Below are 18,508 nucleotides of genomic sequence, written 5' to 3' on the forward strand. Positions count from 1 at the left end.
GAGATCTTTAATCACGGGGTAGCGTCGATGCGCGACAGACCAACAAGCCGACCGACTGCGTGACTGACTGACTGACGGAATGACTGACTGATTGTCGGCCTCCTCCTTAACGTGTTCGTCAAACTGCAGAGTGATCGGACGGACTAACTGTCCTTGTCTGTCTTTCTATTTGAGTGAGTGAGTGAGCGATGGAGGACTGGCTGACTGACGACGACTCGAAACTCATGTTCTCGTAGAGAGAGCAGAGCGCTCGTCGCTGCTGCCGCCGCTTGTGGATAGCCATGGTGGTGGCGGTGGCGGCGGCCGCCGCGGTGGGAGCGGCGGCATCACAGGCGCGCGAGGCGGAGCCCAAGAGCGACTGAGGCGGAGCTTCCCGCTGCCGCCGCTGATCTCGCTGGTTCCGCCGCCGCTAAACTGACTGCCAGACGAACATCCACCAAGCCCGCTCGCTTAGCTGCCGGCCTACCTGCCTGAGCAGAGTCCAAAGCACCAACAGGATCTTGTACCACTGCTGCTGCCGGCAGCAGCATCGGCAGCCGACGTCGGCAACAGCAGCAGCTACGGCAAACCGCCACAGGGTCCGCGAGAGCCACCGCGCCGAAGATGAAGAAACGGCCAACGTGTCTTCTGCCGCCTAGCTGACGGACGATCCGACGAGTGGACGGTTCTCGGTCCTTCGGTCGGTCGGTCGGTCGCTTGGTCTGTCGAGCCGTATGTCCGTCCAGCCGACCGTCCGCTCGTCTGAGCGTCGGTCGGTTCATCCGATCAGACGGCTCGGTCGAGCTTCTTCTTCATCTTGCTGCTGTTGTTGTTGTTTCTGATTTTGTTCCTTCCCTCGCTTCTGCCAACAGCCGAGGCAACAGCGACGATAAACGGTGTCCAAGTCGAAGAGCGATGCGGAGAAAACACTGAAGAAGGGCACTTCGATGCATCCAATACATTGTTCGATTATGGGACCCACGCTTCGACAGTCAGATACTTCTACTTTGTCTGGTTATTGTTCTCGATGGACGATGAGCGAGTTTGTCCACTGAATTTCAGACGCTCAGAGACCCGGCGCAGACGTAATTGGACTATGAAATTCAAGGCGTCCGAGACGTCGGTGTCTGTCCTGAGCATAGATTCGTAGATGATTCCAGGCGAAAAAAGTGACACGATACGAGCTTCGTCTCTACGTGACGACTGCGTGAGAATGGGGAGCATCGTTGGTTTGTCGGAGTTAGGCCCCGGCCGCCACAGCGAGGAAATCATCGAGTTAATTTTGTGGAAGGACCGAGAAGACCTCATTCGTCGCAGAAAGAGGAATCGATCAGCGCGGTCAATGTCTTGAGTCGCGAGGCAAGAGAGAGTCTATTCCTGAAGAAATTATAGTAATGTTGACGCATCGAGCACCCCTATCGGACGAGAATCATCGTCATAGGCGCAATTCAGGATCATTTATCTGCATTGGAACGTTTATTTCCATCCGGAACTTTTCCGATTGGGAGGGAACCGTTGTGCCATGGGGACTCCTACGTTTGGGTAACTTATTTGATGCTTCAGAGTTCAGAGCTCCACTCTGAGCTGACACTCTATGAGTGCACGGAAATGGAAGGGATCAATGCGTCATCTTCCGCGTGACGTTTCGCTGAAGAGTTCGTCCGCAGTCGAAGCGCTGCCATGGCAAGCTCGACAATCGAACAGGTACTTAGACAAGACAGCGCAAAGTCTCCCCACCGCGACAACTGTCCAGTGAATCGCTATGGGAAGATTGATGTCGACCGAGTTAAGATATACACCGAGATAGGAAAAGCGGTTTTGCGGGAAGAGTTTCTGTCGCCGAGTGCGTACCTACCACCTCGCCTCACTTCCGCAGTTCGTTGCCACTGCTTCAGATATCGGAAGCGTCTCTTTTCGTTTCCCTCTCAGCCGGCCATTATCTTCGGCCGCCGTGGCCGCGCAAAATAAACTCTCAACAATTAGACCTTCTCTCGGCACGGCCACACGTGTCGTTACTGACGTCGACAGTTTAAGTATCTTAATCCACGGCAAACGAAGTGTAGCTTCCATGCAATCCTAATCCTTACGGATGGAGGCTCCTCTCCGACATCTGAAGGCCCTCATCACCGAAGAGGCTTGCGCTCTTTTCCCCAAAAGCGTCCACGTCAGATGCTGAGAGCCACCGCGTATCGCTTCACTCCGCGGTGAGTTTCGGAAAGAAATTCAGCATTGTATCGGAAATATCAGAGAAGCGGCGGGGAACTTCAATTGTCTTCAATAAACCCATAGCTGATGGACTAGATGTGTCGAAGATGTCAAGTTGTGGCAACAGAGGAAAAGAACAGAAACTGAAAGAACGCGACTCGCTGATTTATTGAGACTTGTGTCGTAAACATGATAAATAGACTAATATCAATTTGTCTCGCTTCTTTTCCTTGCCGTCCGAGAAGAACGCACCGTGTTTGTCGAGAAGAACGTCGGAACGCGTAACAGAACCTCGATTCACTCTTAGCTTTGTTTCTTTTTTCCCGTCTCTTCCCCCATGTTTCTCTCATTCATTCAACAGACCCAGTGACCCGCATATGATGACGGTGCGGCGTGGATGATATTGACCCGACACGTGGTCCCTAGAAGAGATTATCGATCATCACGAGTCAGCTCGAGGAGTAAATCTCAATTTCACACTATGATGACTTCTGCTTCGTCTCATAGAGAATTATACAGAGTTTTGAATTCTGTCTCATGCAATCCGCGGAACCGGATCTGGGAAGGAGAAGGCAGGTCGAGGAAAGCTGGCTTCATGCAGTAAGTACTGAGCTCGGGCGCCCATTGACAGAAGGCACACTCATGGAATCGCCGTGAGCATGCTTAAACAAGTGTCTACGTCGAAATCGGAGTTCTGAGTTCGCAAGCCTTCAGATGGATCGAGAATCAGCGATTCGTTAATTCAGAACATGTGTAGATCATCCGGGAGATCTCTCGGTCGTCGGCGCCACGAGATTGCTGGGAATCCAGATATGAGCAAGAACAGCAACAGTTGTGTGAGAAAGTATTTCGATTCTAGCCCTACGAGCGTGCTGCTCGCGCAGAGCCGCGCACCCTTCCTTGTCCCTGGAATTACCCCGCCGCGAATGCCATGACAGTTCTAGAGGAGAGTGGAGGCTATGCTCGATCAAGGATGAGAAATCGATCCCGGAAGATCGACGGAGTGCCATCGACTAAGCAAAGACTCAGAGAGTTCCCAACAGCATTTCCTCGTCGTTCGTGGTGCCAGAAGCTAGAATCGCTCGCCGCGTCCGTGATTGTACGGCTGCAGGATCTCCGCAAGACTTCGCGTCAAAGTGACCCTTAAGATACCCGGCAGGGTCCCCGTCAAGGATCCTCTCAGGGAAGGTACGCTCGGCCTTCTCCGTCGGTCGCCTGTTGATAGCGAAAAACCGCTTCATGAAACCGCTCCATAACCGATGCTTATGCACATCATGACGGTAGGGCGGAGAGAGCCGTCCATGCTCATACCGATGCACGGGACAATCTCGCATGGAATCTGTAATGCGAAGCGCGGCGTCTATTGTTTCTCTTTGGATCTTGGAGGAGCCCCGATTAGATCCCGGAGAGTACGAGTATTCAATAATTTAGAACTCGCAGGGCAAATCGAAAGAGCATCGGTTCCTTGCCCATTACCCTTTGTTGTCCATCATCTCATCGGTGCTCCGATTAGGCTCCTAATGTTAAAATTCGATTTCATCCTCGAGCGGGGCGGGGCATTCTCTGGAATGGTCGTGAGAGGAATCCTCTTATTACACCTACTCCGAGGAATCGAGGATTTGATATGCGTTGAGCGTCTAAGTCCTGTTGATGGCATCCGAAACGAAAGCCGTTCGAGCGAGTCTCCAGTCCAATTAGGCAATAGGGTGTTTTTCTTTGGTTTGGGACCAGCTCCGATTGCGTAAACCGCGTCGTTTCTCTGTGCCCCGTAGTCCACAGGATCCGGTGGTCTCTCTTCTTTGGTTTTTCTTCTGTAGACAAACCGAGGGGTCACTCTTCTCGGAACGCTTCTTTTGAAGAGCTTCCTCCTCCTTCTAGTTGTTGTAGTTGGACTGGTCGATGCGATCGTGGAGGTGGCAGTGGCGGCCGGCGTTTGGCTCCTCTGTTCCGCTGTGGTTTCCTCCCGGTAATTGGATTTGAATGTGCTCGATCGACCGACTGCTGTTGCGTCCGTTTCTCCTCCCACGAGTTGGTTGACGTCTGTTTCAACGAGTGTACACTAGCTTGTAAAGCGTTAGCTGGGATTGTTCAAGCGCCAACGACAAGTGGTCCGCCGACCGCGGATCACCAATCACCAGTCAGACCAGAGACCACCGATCCGCATCGCATCCTGCATTGACATCAGCCCTTACCGTGAACAATGAATCAGAGAGCATCTCGCCGAGACTCGATTTTCGCTCCAGGTAGTCACGGGCTGAACGGTGACGGAGGATGGCATGCTAGTTGGACTTTTTGGAATCAGGGAGGCGTTCCTTCGCTCTAGAAGCGTCCGGCCCCCAGCACGAGCGGAAGCTCTTCGCTCCATGGGTTCCCCTGTTCTGGATCCCGGAGCCCGAAACTCGAGTTGAGAGGCGGCGAAGTCCCCGGCACCACTCCGATCAGAATCCTGGTTGGTCAGTAGTCGGAAAAACTGGAAAGCTCTGGTTCATCCGCTAGGTCGGACGGAGAATTCAGGGAACGGATCGAGCCGAATATGATATCGAATGAAGTTGAGATCCACTTTCAAGTTGTTTTGCCCGCTCAACACGGCCGCTCGGTTTGTTTACAACCCAATCGGCACAGGGATTGCAACACGCCATGCGAGAGAAGAGTTGCGGTCTCGCCGAGAGTGTCAGAAAGCATTCAGTATTGCAAGAGACGTAGATTGACTCGCGATTTACTGCCGCTCGGTACCGATATTCTCAGCTGGTGAGCTCGTCTGCCAGATCGCGCCGCCGCCGGTGATGAACAAGATCGACCTCTTGCCATAATCTTCAGATTGCCACGGCTATAAAATAGCTTGCCATATGAGTATCCTGCAAGGGCTCGGTTAGTGGCCGATCGACGGGCTAGGAGACGCCAAGTCTCCGACCAACAAAAACCAAATCAGCGCCCGCGCATCCCCGGGCCCGAATCTCGATAAGAGCGGTCCCTGATATCTAGGTCGCCACACCGACTCCAAATACTCAATTCTCTCAGGGAGCTCCGGGATTTTTCGCCCCGAATTTCTACCGTGGACGCGCGGTCGCGTCTCTCGCGTCGGACGCACTCTTGAAACTTCCCTGACCCTCCCAGGGTTCTGACTTGCGACGCCCTCCGTTTCATGTTCGCGCGGTCTGATAACCTCTCTTCTTTGATGACAGAAGGAAACCATCAAACAAATCGATCCGCCTCCGTGTTGAGATTACGACCGAACTGCTTGCTTATCCCTCCATTACACAAGTGATGCTATCAGCGGCAGTTGTGGCCGGGAAAGATCTTTGTTCCTTCGTTAGGCGACGCTGGCAGCAGCAGGCGCGGGCGCACTAGTGTTTCTGCTCGAGATTCAGTTCTGTCCGAGGGTGACGGTTCAACGGTGAATTCGGGTTCGATTTCAAGCTTAACAAGGCGTCAACTTCGAGAACGCATGCCAGAGTATCTCGAACAAGTCACCCCGTCATCATTCCTTTTGTTGTGGTTGCCATGTTCCGGTCGGTGCAGCGCCGAGATCAAAGAGTACGATCCCTGGGAAGCATGATCTTCTCTATCGATGTCGTCTTCATTTGAGTCGTACAGAAATGCTCCTCGATCGCAACAAAATCGAAACCCCGTTGGGAGGACCGTGCGAAGAACTCTGCCAGCAATCGGGACCGTCATATCGGATAATAATCGAGGAGCGAATAATTCCAGTGTGTCGGCAGAAACAGAGGCAGAGGGAAGGAGGAGGACATTCGTTGCGTAGACTTACCTGCCACCGGGAGCTTTCTGTCTGTTGGCGGAGAATGTTTCCGTCGTGGAGACATATATCGCGTCGCTTGCGTACAGCTTGTCGGCAATGAGCGCTGCGTCCGATCAGAAAAGAATTCTCTCGGTCAGCTCTCCAAGTGACCGGGTTGGATCGCCGCCAATGATGAGAATGGTTCTCTCGCAACAGGACTCGCTTTCCAGCGCACTGTTGACACCTCGGCCAGGTGTACACACAATGCACCGGCTATGCAAGACAAAGCGACAACTTTCGACGCCTGGCTTGGAGAGTTTAGGATGAAACGCTCAAAGGACGCGCCAACGAACGACATTGTCTCGATGCGCTCGCGCGGGACCTCTGTCACAGACTCGAATGGAGCGCGCTAATCGTCGATGCTCGTAACAAGTTCTGAGGAAGTTGTTATACCACTGGCGAAACTTACGAGAATCCAGCGGAAGACAACACCGGACCGCCGAGTCTTCGACACTCTCTCGCTCGCTTCGAAAGATCTTGTCGCTGGACACAAGGCGGTCCGAGTTTAAACGCATGCCGATTCCTTTGATCGAGTGAGGCGTTAAGTGTGCAAATATATCCTGCTTATATTGGTACATGTGGAGCTGGAACTCCGCCGAGCTGATAACATGCGCGGTTGAGTTTTCTCGCACCCGGCGTCCGCTTTGATTCATGGTCTGTTTGCGCAACATGTCCGAATGGGAACTCGACGGGTTCATATTCTTCTCGAACGATGCTCATTGTTTCTGACCGATGTCCGTCTTTGAGGCAGATGGCGATTAGAACGTTCAGCTGATCGGGGGGAGGTGACGGTCACCGCCGATGTCGAGCGACGTTTTCCGGCCATGAAAATCTCCATGAAGACATCTCCCGTCTCGAACTCGAAGAGCCATGCCACTCGGACGGTAGCCCGAATGAAGGCCGAACGCTCTTGAAATCATGCTCGAAGGCTGTTTTCGAGAGATTTCTTCGGAGCAATTTCACTAACGAGTTCCCGAAGCTCGATGCGGTAGTCTCACCTCTAAAAAAACTCGAGGAGCAAGTGGATCTATTCAATCCGGACCAACATCAACACTGGCGACCTCAACTCGGCTCGAGGAAGGAGAGCTCGATGCTCCGGATACCGTGTACCAGTAGAGGACAGCGAAGACCTACTTTCAGAAAATCCACTCTAGGAGGGGTGAACGATGTTGTTGCTGAAGGATGAAATTCTTCGTGTTGGACGAGTTTGCGAAAGCATATAAACTTCCCAAAATCTTGACGATTTCATTTGGGAGGACTGGTCTACTCTTTGTTTTTGACCCTGCGTCAAAGGAGCCGAAAACGCCACCCTCCTCCGAAAATCGATTCATTCCAAACGTGTTTCCATTCATTTGATCCTTCACTACGACAAAGATTAGTGGCCTGTCAGGCGACCACCTCGTCAAGCACCGGAGATCGTCCTCCGTGACCAGTGATCGCAATTCTGATGTTCTGATGCTGTGCCTAGATTTATGAGAAGCTCCTTTGGTTTTGTCGTCGCTCTCACCGGTGGACGTCCCATAAACATTCAACGGTGTTGTTCTGCGCAGGCACCGACTTCTTATCAGTGCCGTTCTCCACTCGTACGCGCTGCCGATCCCGAGCCCGAGTCCTCCGGGGATTCCTGTATGGATGACCATGGCGCCGACGGTCGAGCCTGTGGTAGTCGTGAAGCGCAGTGGAATTCAATGGATTCGCTCCGCACAGAACCCACGCGGCCAAGTGGATCTACTTACGCGCGCCACTGGCTCGAGTAGGTTGAGAAAATGGCGAATTTACGAGATGACCTCAAGGACATGTGTTGCTCGCGTACATTCGGCTTCTGTTACCTCGTAAATTGCCGCTTCTGTTGTATGTTAACTCGTGTTAGTTAAGCCAAGCGAAACGCGAGAAAAATCCTCGTCGCCTACCGTAACCAGCTCCCATCGCTTGGAGATCGAACGGAATCGGTCCATCGAATAGGATTCAACGCTCGAATGAGACTGGAAATCTTACGACGCCGTGATTCCGTCGTTGTGACCGACGCATTTCGATGTTCCGATCGTCCGTCCCGCGTTAGTCCATACGGCGGGTATAATTCCAAAGTCGGACAGCCTTCGAGCCGAAGATCGGAAAGCGAAGGCTCGATCTCTCGCCTTGCGATTGTTCGCTCCGCATTCGACTTGCCGTCCGAGTGAGATCTCAAAGGAGCGGTTCTTTTTTGGCTTTCAACGGATTCCTTGTAAACTATGATCGCCGATGCTACTGTTTCGCTCTGATTTGAGATAGATCCCGCCGGCTAGCGGTTTTGCTGAGAAGGCGGTATCACCGACCTGTCGTCTGAAACACTCTCGTGCCTCTTAGTTCACTGATATTTTCGCCGACTGACCGGGCTTCCGTTGGCGCATAGAGCTCATTCGGTTCCGCAGGCAGTACTCACCGACGCGGTGACGCACCGTCGGCGTCGCCGCCACCTCGCTCCTCGCTGCTACCGCCGCCAAAGCGAATCAGCTCGCGAGGTGCAACGAAGGGAGAGCGCTACCGGCTGCACAAGCAGCTCGGAACACCGGTTTGTCCTGAACACCGGAAATAAAACTTCGCAATGCGAAATCCATCTTGATCATCCGTGCAACTTAGGACCAAGGAGAGATCTTGCGACGCTCATCTGGCGCCACGCTCGCCTGAGTTGACGAAAAGTCCAATGCGCTCCGGGAGTCAGTCCTCGGTGGGAACCCGCTCTCCCCCGCTTTCGATTCAGCTTTCCTGCCCAAGATCGGCATGGACTTACGATTGGTCTGCTTCGTCCCTGCGATCGAGACTTCATGTCAGTCGATACATATCATGGACGTACTCAAGCATAGTTCTGACCCTGACCCCCTGTTCTCACGCCGATTCGCATGGCGTCATGGCGTGAGGTTTGGCGGAATAGCCCCGGCCCTAGTCCAGCGACCGGCGAGTCCTCTGGCCTACCCCGTGCAAAAGCGGCGGGAGCTTTGGGGGCAACCTGTCGAGACCCCGCGCTACGAGCGGAAAAACTTCTCTCTGATCTCCCCGATAAGGTCACGCTCCCCATCTCCCCCTGGAGAATGTCGAAGTGTCGCAGAGCGGAGAATTACGAATTTCTCAGGCAGGGCGGAGCGGTGCCCCGCGCCAAACCCGCGCACCGCGCGCTTCCGGGCTCCTTCCGGCTGCGCGAGAGGGAAAGAGGTGCCGGACAAACCAACAAAAAATTTCTCATTTGATCCACACGTAATCGTGAATTCTGTCCGCTGCAGAACATGCTCGCATAGCGATATCCAGATGATAATTCATGACGGGAAAAGTCTCCCAGGCCCAGTTCCTTCCCCTCCTAAAATCGAGATTTCATCGGGTAAAGGTGAGGCAAGCTCGATGGAGCACAGCCCGACGCGCGGGCTTGGCACAAAGATGGAATTCCCGGGGTACTCTCGAGGAATGTTTAGAAATTAATTCGATTCGGATCCTCGATTCGATCGCCGAAAGCACAATCGTTAGCGAGCGTAAGGGGAGCGGCTCTAGTCGAAGCAACTTGTTGACGTGCGCAGCAGTTCCTGTCGGCCGAGTTTCATCAAGTTTCTCCTCGGAGACCCTAGCTACTGTGGATTACTCAAACCGATCCCGAATTAAGAGCGATTTCCAAGAAGCACAGGCCATAAAATCGGAGAGCGCACTACGGCCATGTCGTCGTCGTTGTGGTCCTCTGTGCTTCTGTTCTCATGCATCAATCGAACGAGCCGAAAGTCGGAGGATGTAACACAGCTGAAACGGGAAGAACTACCGGTCGGATGCGCATACAAAACAGATTCCGAAAAATCGAGAACGAGCATCGAAAGTTGAGATCACTAGCTTTGTTTTACAAGCGACACAGACGCCCGTCCGGGAGCACTTCCTCTTCTGCCGAATCAGCCCGTAAGATGATACGATCAGCTAATTGAACTGCTGGTCTTACTTTACACGTAGCGTCAGACACTGCTCCCTATCGGGAGTTCGAGGTAGAATTCGAAACGGAGCAGTAGAGCCTGATTCTGTCCTGACGGCCAAGCGTCCGAGGCGAACGACAATTTTGATGTATGGCTGCTTATGCTCTCGTTGCTCTAATGATATTCGAGCGCCGCCCACCGCTTCATCATTCTGGACTCAGGCAAGCTCTCGACGGTGCTCGACGATGACAAGTCGCCGATATTGTGCATTTTTTGAAATCGCTGGTGGTAGGAGGTGGGATCCAGGGTCAAGACGACCGGAATGAATAGGGAAGCGGGGGATGGCTCTCCTTTACCTGGGAGCCGGGAAACGTCCCGGTCGATTCCGGCGACACGGCGGACACGGGTCGATCGACAGCGACGGCGGTCCGCCGCCGAGAAATGAAGAGAAGTGGATCCGCTTCTAGGGCAAACAAGTGTCAGAGAAGTTGTTAAAAGGCACAGGTAACGTTTACTGTGGGCGGCATAAAGCGATCACGGTGAGGAAGGAATGGCAGTGGGTGAAAACGCAGCTATACGCGACTTGATCATAAACTCATTTGAAATATGGCCTATAGTAAATAGAAAACCTACCTCTTACCCCTACAGCGACGACACTAAATGTATAAATCATAGAAAGAAACCTCCGTCCGGTGAGTTTCTCCCAGCTCAGATGTACCGGAGACTCTGCAGACGGCAGCTCCGCCGATCCATCGGTCGCTCCGGAGCGTCTCCACCCATCAGGGACTCCAATCGGAGTCCTTAGGACGGAGGTCTTCATGAATCTCACTCGATGCTCAGGATTACGCGTGAATTGGATTACCAGTGTTGATTGAGAACCTTACCGATTCGAGTGTTCCCTGCATTGCATCACGTGTGGCGGGGTAGTATCCATGTTCCATTTATTCAGAGGAATTGCTAAGACCTGAGGCTGAGCCCCTCTTTTTCTGACCACGTCATTGATCAGTGGAATACAATGTTCACGCTCAAGAGCCAGAGTAGGTGAGTCTTCCTTGTCCCTGAGTGCGTGCGTTTATGCTTTTTTAGAAGATTGACTGAGTGAGAGATGTGGGGGCAGCGTCCACATTCCGCAGCTCAGGATCTCATGAATTGTCATGATTCGTCATCAACTGTTAATTGCATGAAAGAATGCTGCCTCTCCGTACTCCACGGGATCGTGTCGTAACCAGGGACCCATAGCGCCGAAATGCGTAAGGACGGTATAACATGATAATGCCCTCAAAGAAAAAAATTGGGGAGCGACTACATATCTGTGGGGAAACCTAAGAAAGATCCGGTCACATCTCTGGAAAATTGTAGACCATGTTCTGCTCGATAGCTTGATGGATAGCAGAGAAAAACAGCGCAATGATTCGAAAATTTCATGCATGTATTTTTCCGGTGTTTTTTCGGGCATCGATCGCCACCTTGATGACGAGTGTCAGTCCATAATCATGTTGACTTCTGAGTGAACGTCCACGGTGAGCCGGAATCCCCCTTCGAATGGGATACTGGCCTGGGAAACGAATCAGAGCCAGCGGATGAACACGAGCTGGCACCGGAGCTGGCACCAGCTCACCAATATTTAGCGGACGGACTTCGGTGCTGGGATTTCCGGCCCAAGCGGCGCTATTGCGATATCTCACAAACCCGAACGCAATATCGCTCCCGAGGCGCCGGATACTTTTGCTCGGCTGTCCCGTCGCTATCTCGTCGGAATCGTTGCTGACCCGAGCCTTGGACTCCTCACCCCTCGGCCTATTAGATAGAGATGCTTGCAATCAATAATCTTATCGGTTTGCTATTCATAATTTGCTCCCTCGTCAGTCTCCCGCTCGCTCTCGGTGTGTTTTTTAGCCTCTAGCCCCTCATTATCTGGACTCTCCACAGGACAAGCGTGAACCAAACAACATACCATCATGGGTAAAATCTATTGCACGGCTTGGCAAACATGAGCGATAGCCGCTTTCGAGGAAGGGCCTCTCCCCATTCGGTCGGCTAACATCCGTTTGCTGATAAGCGAGACTTTGCACATTGGTAAAGCATTGTTCCACCATGGACTCGTCAATTCGGAGCTCTCCTATAAATCATCTGAGTACGACAACGAAAACGACACGATGCCTGCAGTCTGCCGTCTGGCTCTTCGGCCGGATGGCTGTCTGCCTTCTTGTCTTAGCCGGCTAAAGCTCGCTTCTCTCTCGGGACCAGGCTATGGGGCAGACGCGGCGGCGAGCCTCTTTATGACGAAGTATCCAAAGTCTGAAACTTCGCTAAAAACGCACTTAAGCGTAATACGATGAATAACTCATTTTCTGTGATTGAAATCCTCTACGCCTCCTCGAGCCACCTTTCGGAACGTCTCGGTGATACGGCGTGCGTCGAAGTGAGCTGCTGAAGAACATTCAAGAGTTCATTCATTGAATTTCAATGTACCGTGTGCTCGTGAATATATTCCCCATCCCCCGGAGGCAGCTTCCCGAGAGCTCAGGAGAATCTGCTCCAAGATGAGAGGAGATCCGGTCTTGAGTATCGTGCCACTGACTGGAACAATCTGACCAAGGCACGTCATGATCCCCCCGGTGTCGGGAGCGCTTCAATAGATCTCAGCGATGCTCTCTTGCTCGTTTCGGATAGTCGTCACAGGATCCTAATTGGTGTGAGAGGAGCGCCCGTGGTTGTGTTTGCGTGATGCAAGAGAGAAATCTGTCGGGAGTTCGAACTTTGAAGATAAGTCGGTAGATGATTCCGATCCGGGAGTCCAGTCGAAAGGCGGCTCAGAAGCGAGCAAACGAGAGAGTCGACAACGGGGGTTCAGACTCGACAGAGAAAAAGTTTATGACAGACCTCTCGACCATGGACCGGCAGATGACGAATCGGCCTATGAAAGTCGTCAGAAATTTCCGCGCCTTGCAAACATCATGAGCATCTGCTCCAAACCATCACTCGAAGCTTTCGTTTAGAGTAGACACGCAAGGAAGCCGTGTCTTCGTACCGAACAAATACCGTACGACCGAACACACATCCCACGACGTCGAGAAGCGTGAGGTGTCGGCGCCTTGGGATATCCAAATTGATCCATTGCGAGCTCCGTGAGGCTACAGCGCGTGCTTTGAGACATCAGAATCCGACCAGAACGGAGGTCACTCCATCAACGATCTTAAGTTTTCCAACCGAATTTCGTCCAGAGTCTAGAGCTCTTCATTTTTTCCGAGCTCATTTTGTGATTCTCTTCTTTGTCTCTAATCTCCAGAAACAAATCTGCTCATGCTTGTCCTGAAGATATTCTTTCTCATTCGAGCGGTAGACCCCGGGAGATTTGAGCCAAACAGAGAGGAATTGGCTTGGAAGGTTTCGACACGAATGCTAGTTGAGAAGCGGATTCGAGTTTGGTTTCGGGCGAAAAAGTCCCTTAGAGCGCGGCGGGGATCGCGTTTCTCATTGCTCTAATCTAGGGAACTGGCTCCGCGCTCAGGACGACTGCAAATGTCGTCATAACGACGTAGGCGACGGGAGGAGAGGTGTCGATCGTAGAGTAGGCGGTAAGCAAGCCCTAAAAGAAGATTGCAGCTACTATCTAGGACCAATGAGTGCGCGGTCACTGATAACGAACGCGAGCGAAGACATGTGATGACACGTCTAGGAGACCAGATGCTCTTGGACTATGTTGCCGAGGACGATCCTAGCGACTATCCTTCGACAGTCTGCGACTCCTCGTCCGCTCCAAGCCGCTGATACCCATCGCGATATGACGCCGACTTCTTGGTGGAATTTCCCGCGTGTTGTAAACCGCAGCGAACTTACAGCAGCCTTGAGTGAGTTCTGCCGAGTGCGTTCGACCGCGACATGAATCACCCTGACGGGGAAATCCGCCGAATACCTACATAGATATTCGGTATGGACAGTTTCGTCTTCCGCTGAGGTTTTCGGTTAACGTGAGGCCGATATCGTTCGAGAGGCCAGAAAGCGAAACCGAAAAACCAGCCGGCCGAAGCGAACCGAACCCCTGACAGAAAGAATAAGATTGAGTCGTAAAACGCAGGCAGACACAACAGCGCCGTCAGCAGAGGAAAAAAGCTGCATTCACCGCACACATCGTTCATAGCTTGAGTAAACGAACCGAAATAAGGGGAACAGAAATTCTTCGGTGAGCTGCGTCGACTCTCCAAAAGCTTCGAGGGGCATCGTTTACACTTTTCCCCCTGGCGGCCATGCTCCTGTCATCTGCCCGCGGGGCGGATTCCACAAGCGAATTTCCCTTCGCGGCTCGATTCTATGTAGCTGAAAGCTCTGCTCAATGTTACGTGTACTTCAATGCTCGTTTGCTTTCTCCATATGAGTGTTAGTTTATTCACGGGGCCACCCCAGAGGAGCCGGAGGCGACGCTCGCCGAGCGATATAGCTCAAGGACTTCGCTGAGAATCAGACGAGCTCCGGTTGGAAGAGTTGATCATTTGGATCTGCGCTCGATTCAGCTTCGACGAGAGCATCATTTGTGGATCCCGCCCGTAAGTTTCTCCCAAGCGGTTTTCGAGTCTTTCTTGAACCTGAAAGTGTCCATCCGCTTCGAACATCGGTGGACTACTTTCGGGACGAGCTTTCCGACAACCGGCCAATGCGTTCCCGTGGTCATGTTTGCAACGAAGACCTCGCCGAGCAACCGGCTCAAGATGTAAGCATCCTCGACTGCACGTCTCGCCGAGCAGAAATCTTTACTGCAAGCAAGAGGACGATGAATAGAGGCACCGCAGTCCGCCGACTCTGATTCCAATCCTGTCCTTCTGATTGTGCGTGGAGTTGGTCGGGGCGTCGAGCACTTACTTCAAATGCCAAGAACACCTGATTCCGGTGTGCACGCCGTCGCTTTGCATGCGGACCCCCGAGGTTCCTTGGAGACCGAAGAATTGGTTCCTTATGTCGGCCACGAGGAGTTTCTTCGCATTTGTTTCGCGTTCAATCATGTGGTGCAGGAACAGTACCTGGTCAAGGGTCTGAATTTTGTGATCGACCTTCTCGAAGAAAAAATTGAGGCATGAGTCGATTTTCGTCATCTGAGACTCGCGAACGAGTATTCCCCCGGCGCGACCGATGAACTGCACAATTTCTTTGGCGATTGTGGTATGGTCCTTGCAGGTCAATATCGTACCTGTGAAATGACAGGAAGTAGACAGCGAGACAGTAAATAATTGTTAGGGAGATCATATCCAGAGCGCTTGATGCCTACAGGCATGTTCTCGAGCTCTTACACCAATCTTTGAACTCTTTCGGGACGACATGCTTCGCGTCGCCTACGTCCGGATCGAGATATACTTGATAGAGTTCTTTAACACCGCGAGATATGCTCCAACGAACTAAACAAATTTCGCCCGGATAGAACACCTGGAAAACTTCAAAGATCAGTGGAACCCCACCGGAGTGCCAAGCAACACGGCAACAGGGCTCGGGCTAGGCATAGCTCGGGCTGATAACGATCTAGATGCGGGAGGAATCCTACCTCCGAGTTTCCTGCAGACTTGAAGAACGGGGTTATCGAGCACGAGATGAATTCCCGCGACATTAATGAAAGTCGTTCAGAGCCGCACCAGTCCAGGAACTCCTCGACTTTCTGTAGCATTTGCTGTGATCGGCTCTTTAGCTCGCTGGAAAACGGAGTTGAGTGAGCCTGGTTCGGGTCAGAGTCACGGAGATCAGATCTCGGAAATAGATATGACCGCAAGGAATACTGGTGCGTGTGAATCGGATTGAGCCAGTCTGAGTATATGCAGCAGAAGAGCCTCACAAGGGCACTGTGTTTTTTACTGGAATCCTAATCTGGGGAGGAACCAATCTTGCTTCCGCGTTCTTCCTTTCCGCGACTCCTTTCCAGTGATTTTTTCCTGTAGCGTCGAGTTCCGCCCATTTCGCCGCAGCGTACGAGTGAATTCGGTCCGGAGCCATGTACACTCCCGTTTCTCTCCTGGAATCATCGGTTGTTAGCACTCCCATAGGTTGGTATCATTCATACCTGATCGTGGGTCGGCAGGCTCCATCTGCCTGGATCAGTCGAGGAGTCAAAATCGCAGCGAGCAGAAATTCTAGAGGTCCCGCTAGTATGTGGTCGTTTTCCCTTGTTTCAGCTCTCTATGCATACGATCAGCTATTTTCGAAATAGGTTACGGACGCATGCGGCGGACGACCTTCGAGAACGAGGGTGCTCAAAGAGTCGAAGAGGACCCGGATGGGGTTACGCTTACCGGTGTTCTTCTTTCAAATGTTGCAGAAAAAGGTAAAACGGTGCCGCTTTAGGCCTCGGCATCTTGATCCGTTCGGGCGCACGAAACCTCGTGATGAGCGCGCTACTCGACTCTCGACACGAAGCTCGTCCTAAACAAACTATCTCCTCGGAATCGCGCGCACGCGCGGGTGACACGTGGATATGTAGGGCACCTCCGGAACTATGATGCAGATTTATGAGATTCCGGATGTACAAGCGTAAAGTGTGGCCCGGTGTTCCTTGTGGTAGAGAAGTCGCAGCAAGTGAAAATTCGAGAAGCGGTCGTTCCGCTGCCTCTTTCGAACGAAAACAAAATGCTGCCAGCGGCAGCCAACGGCCGCGGCAGAGTCTCTGTCAATCGGTTGAGGGATTCCACTTTCGTAGAACGGCTTCTCGGGGACCGTAAACAAATGAACGCCCTCGCATGATACTGTTCGTCAAACCTGACGATAGCTTAACCTATGATCACCTCCCCCGTAGTACCTTCTTGAAGCAGAATGAGATCGTATCAACGTATATCTCCGTCATCCCCGTCCGTGATAGTGTCTTGAGAGTCGAGTGAATCTTTCCGTACACGGCTCAGGAGAAGAAAAACCAATATTCGGTTTCAAAAATAGTATCGAAACCTTGACGAGGACTGCTGACCAGGGCTGAGAGTAGAAGATTCCTGTCGATAAAGGGGAAATGCGATCACTCTCTTCCGAGGCAATGAGTGGTTCATGCCTGAGACGCGACGGAATAATATTTTCTGGTTGACGTCACCGTTTATTCTCCCATTCCACTTGCTTCATTATATTTCATCCACGTGCAGAGCGGTGCAGGCTGAGTGCAACCATGATGTCGTTTGACCCGAGTTTACCGGAAGCATCCGATGGAATAGGTGAATATCCGTCAGACACATGTCGGTTACGCTTAATTATCCTTGATGGAAGCTTTACAGTTGCTTGATCTCTTGAGCCGCAACGACTCTTCGGTGTGGGTACTGTCTACAATATTTACGTTTTCTCCTCGTACAGATCCTTATGTTATCATTTCCATATTCTCTACTCATTTACACGGTATGAACACTCGCTAACATAATACGGTATTTTTCGACGAACCCTCGTCTCTGACCGATTACATATAATAAAATAAATATGAATGAACTGATCCGAGTAACAGATGATTTATGAGTCAACTGAGCGGTGAGCACCTTCCGAAGCGTCGGTAAGAATACTGGGTGACATTCGACACCCTGATGAAGATCCTTTTGTACTGGTTCATCTTGTCGATAAAGAAGATGAATCCGAGATAGAGCAAGAAAAGCAGGTTATATTCCCAATTTGTTCAGAGCTCACTCAGGCGCTCACTTTTCTTCGGAGGTGTTCGAGTTTCAGCTTTCTCAATCGTCGGGAGACGTTCTCTCCACGTGTTACTGGCGGAGCCGACGGACCACAATAAGTGCCCTACATCCCATCAAACCAGAGCCGATGTGTGTCGCATGTTATAATGTGTATGAATCTCAATACAGTGAGACAGGCCTATACAATCAAAAAACGAGAATCAGACCGAATCCGAGATGGGAAATTCTGAGGGATGGAGAGCATCATGTGTTTCGTGAATTCCTGAGTTATTACCTCGACAGCCAGACGCTCCCTCGCGCTGCGGATCATTGGTGGGAAGATGGGGCTACATCATCGCGGGAATCGATTTTCCCGACGGTGGTTATTGAGAGTGTAAAGGGTATGGGGCTGAGGTAATGACTAAAATAATATTTCTAATACAGCTGACTTGATTGGATCCTGCCTGATACAGGCAGCTTGTCCGTCCGTCTGGCGGAAATCGTACAAATAGAGGTAGAAAATAATGATTTCTCGATTTAATTCTTGGAGGGGAGCAGGCGCTCCTCTCTGAGACGCAAACTCTCGAATGCCCACAGACTGTCATTTCCGTTCCTCTCGGGACTTTTAGAGCATCTTCCCGCTAGTCCTACCGGAAGATTCTCTCCGGGGACTTTGTCCCCACCTGACGCATAAAATTTCCATTAGCGTTCGTTCGCTTCCGGCGAGACAACAGATATAATGCTGGGGGTAAGATCCGTCAGGATGGATTCCGACCACAAAGGTGACCATCGATGTAATTTTTGGTCAGAAAAGAGGGGGGGGGTGAGTTGATTCCACTGGTAAAACGGAAAGTTTCCGCTAGACTCATGACTGTTGGAATCATAATCGTATCGTATCATTGGCTTGTGTCGACCCGTAAATCCAAGACAATTGAGTCACACACAGAATACCGATCACGATATATTTCTCGCTTCGATGAGTATCATAATTTGAAGGAATT

The 18,508-nt window shown here is 51.8% G+C and overlaps 1 protein-coding gene across 1 annotated transcript; it reads right to left on the bottom strand.

The window, feature by feature from the left end:
* Positions 1-14,448: 14,448 nt before the first annotated feature.
* On the bottom strand, positions 14,449-16,491 carry LOC100899758 (uncharacterized). Its single transcript, XM_003744138.2, has 7 exons — positions 16,167-16,491; positions 15,713-15,889; positions 15,428-15,572; positions 15,180-15,312; positions 14,913-15,079; positions 14,755-14,821; positions 14,449-14,648 (listed from the first exon to the last, which is right to left on the bottom strand). Exons 1-6 carry the CDS (start codon positions 16,226-16,228, stop codon positions 14,756-14,758), a joined length of 750 nt encoding a protein of 249 aa, XP_003744186.1. The 5' UTR covers positions 16,229-16,491; the 3' UTR covers positions 14,449-14,648; position 14,755.
* Positions 16,492-18,508: the final 2,017 nt, after the last annotated feature.

This window comes from Galendromus occidentalis, unplaced genomic scaffold (genome assembly GCF_000255335.2).
Source record: "Galendromus occidentalis unplaced genomic scaffold, Mocc_1.1 scf7180000077460, whole genome shotgun sequence".
NCBI classification, from domain to species: Eukaryota; Metazoa; Arthropoda; class Arachnida; order Mesostigmata; family Phytoseiidae; genus Galendromus; species Galendromus occidentalis.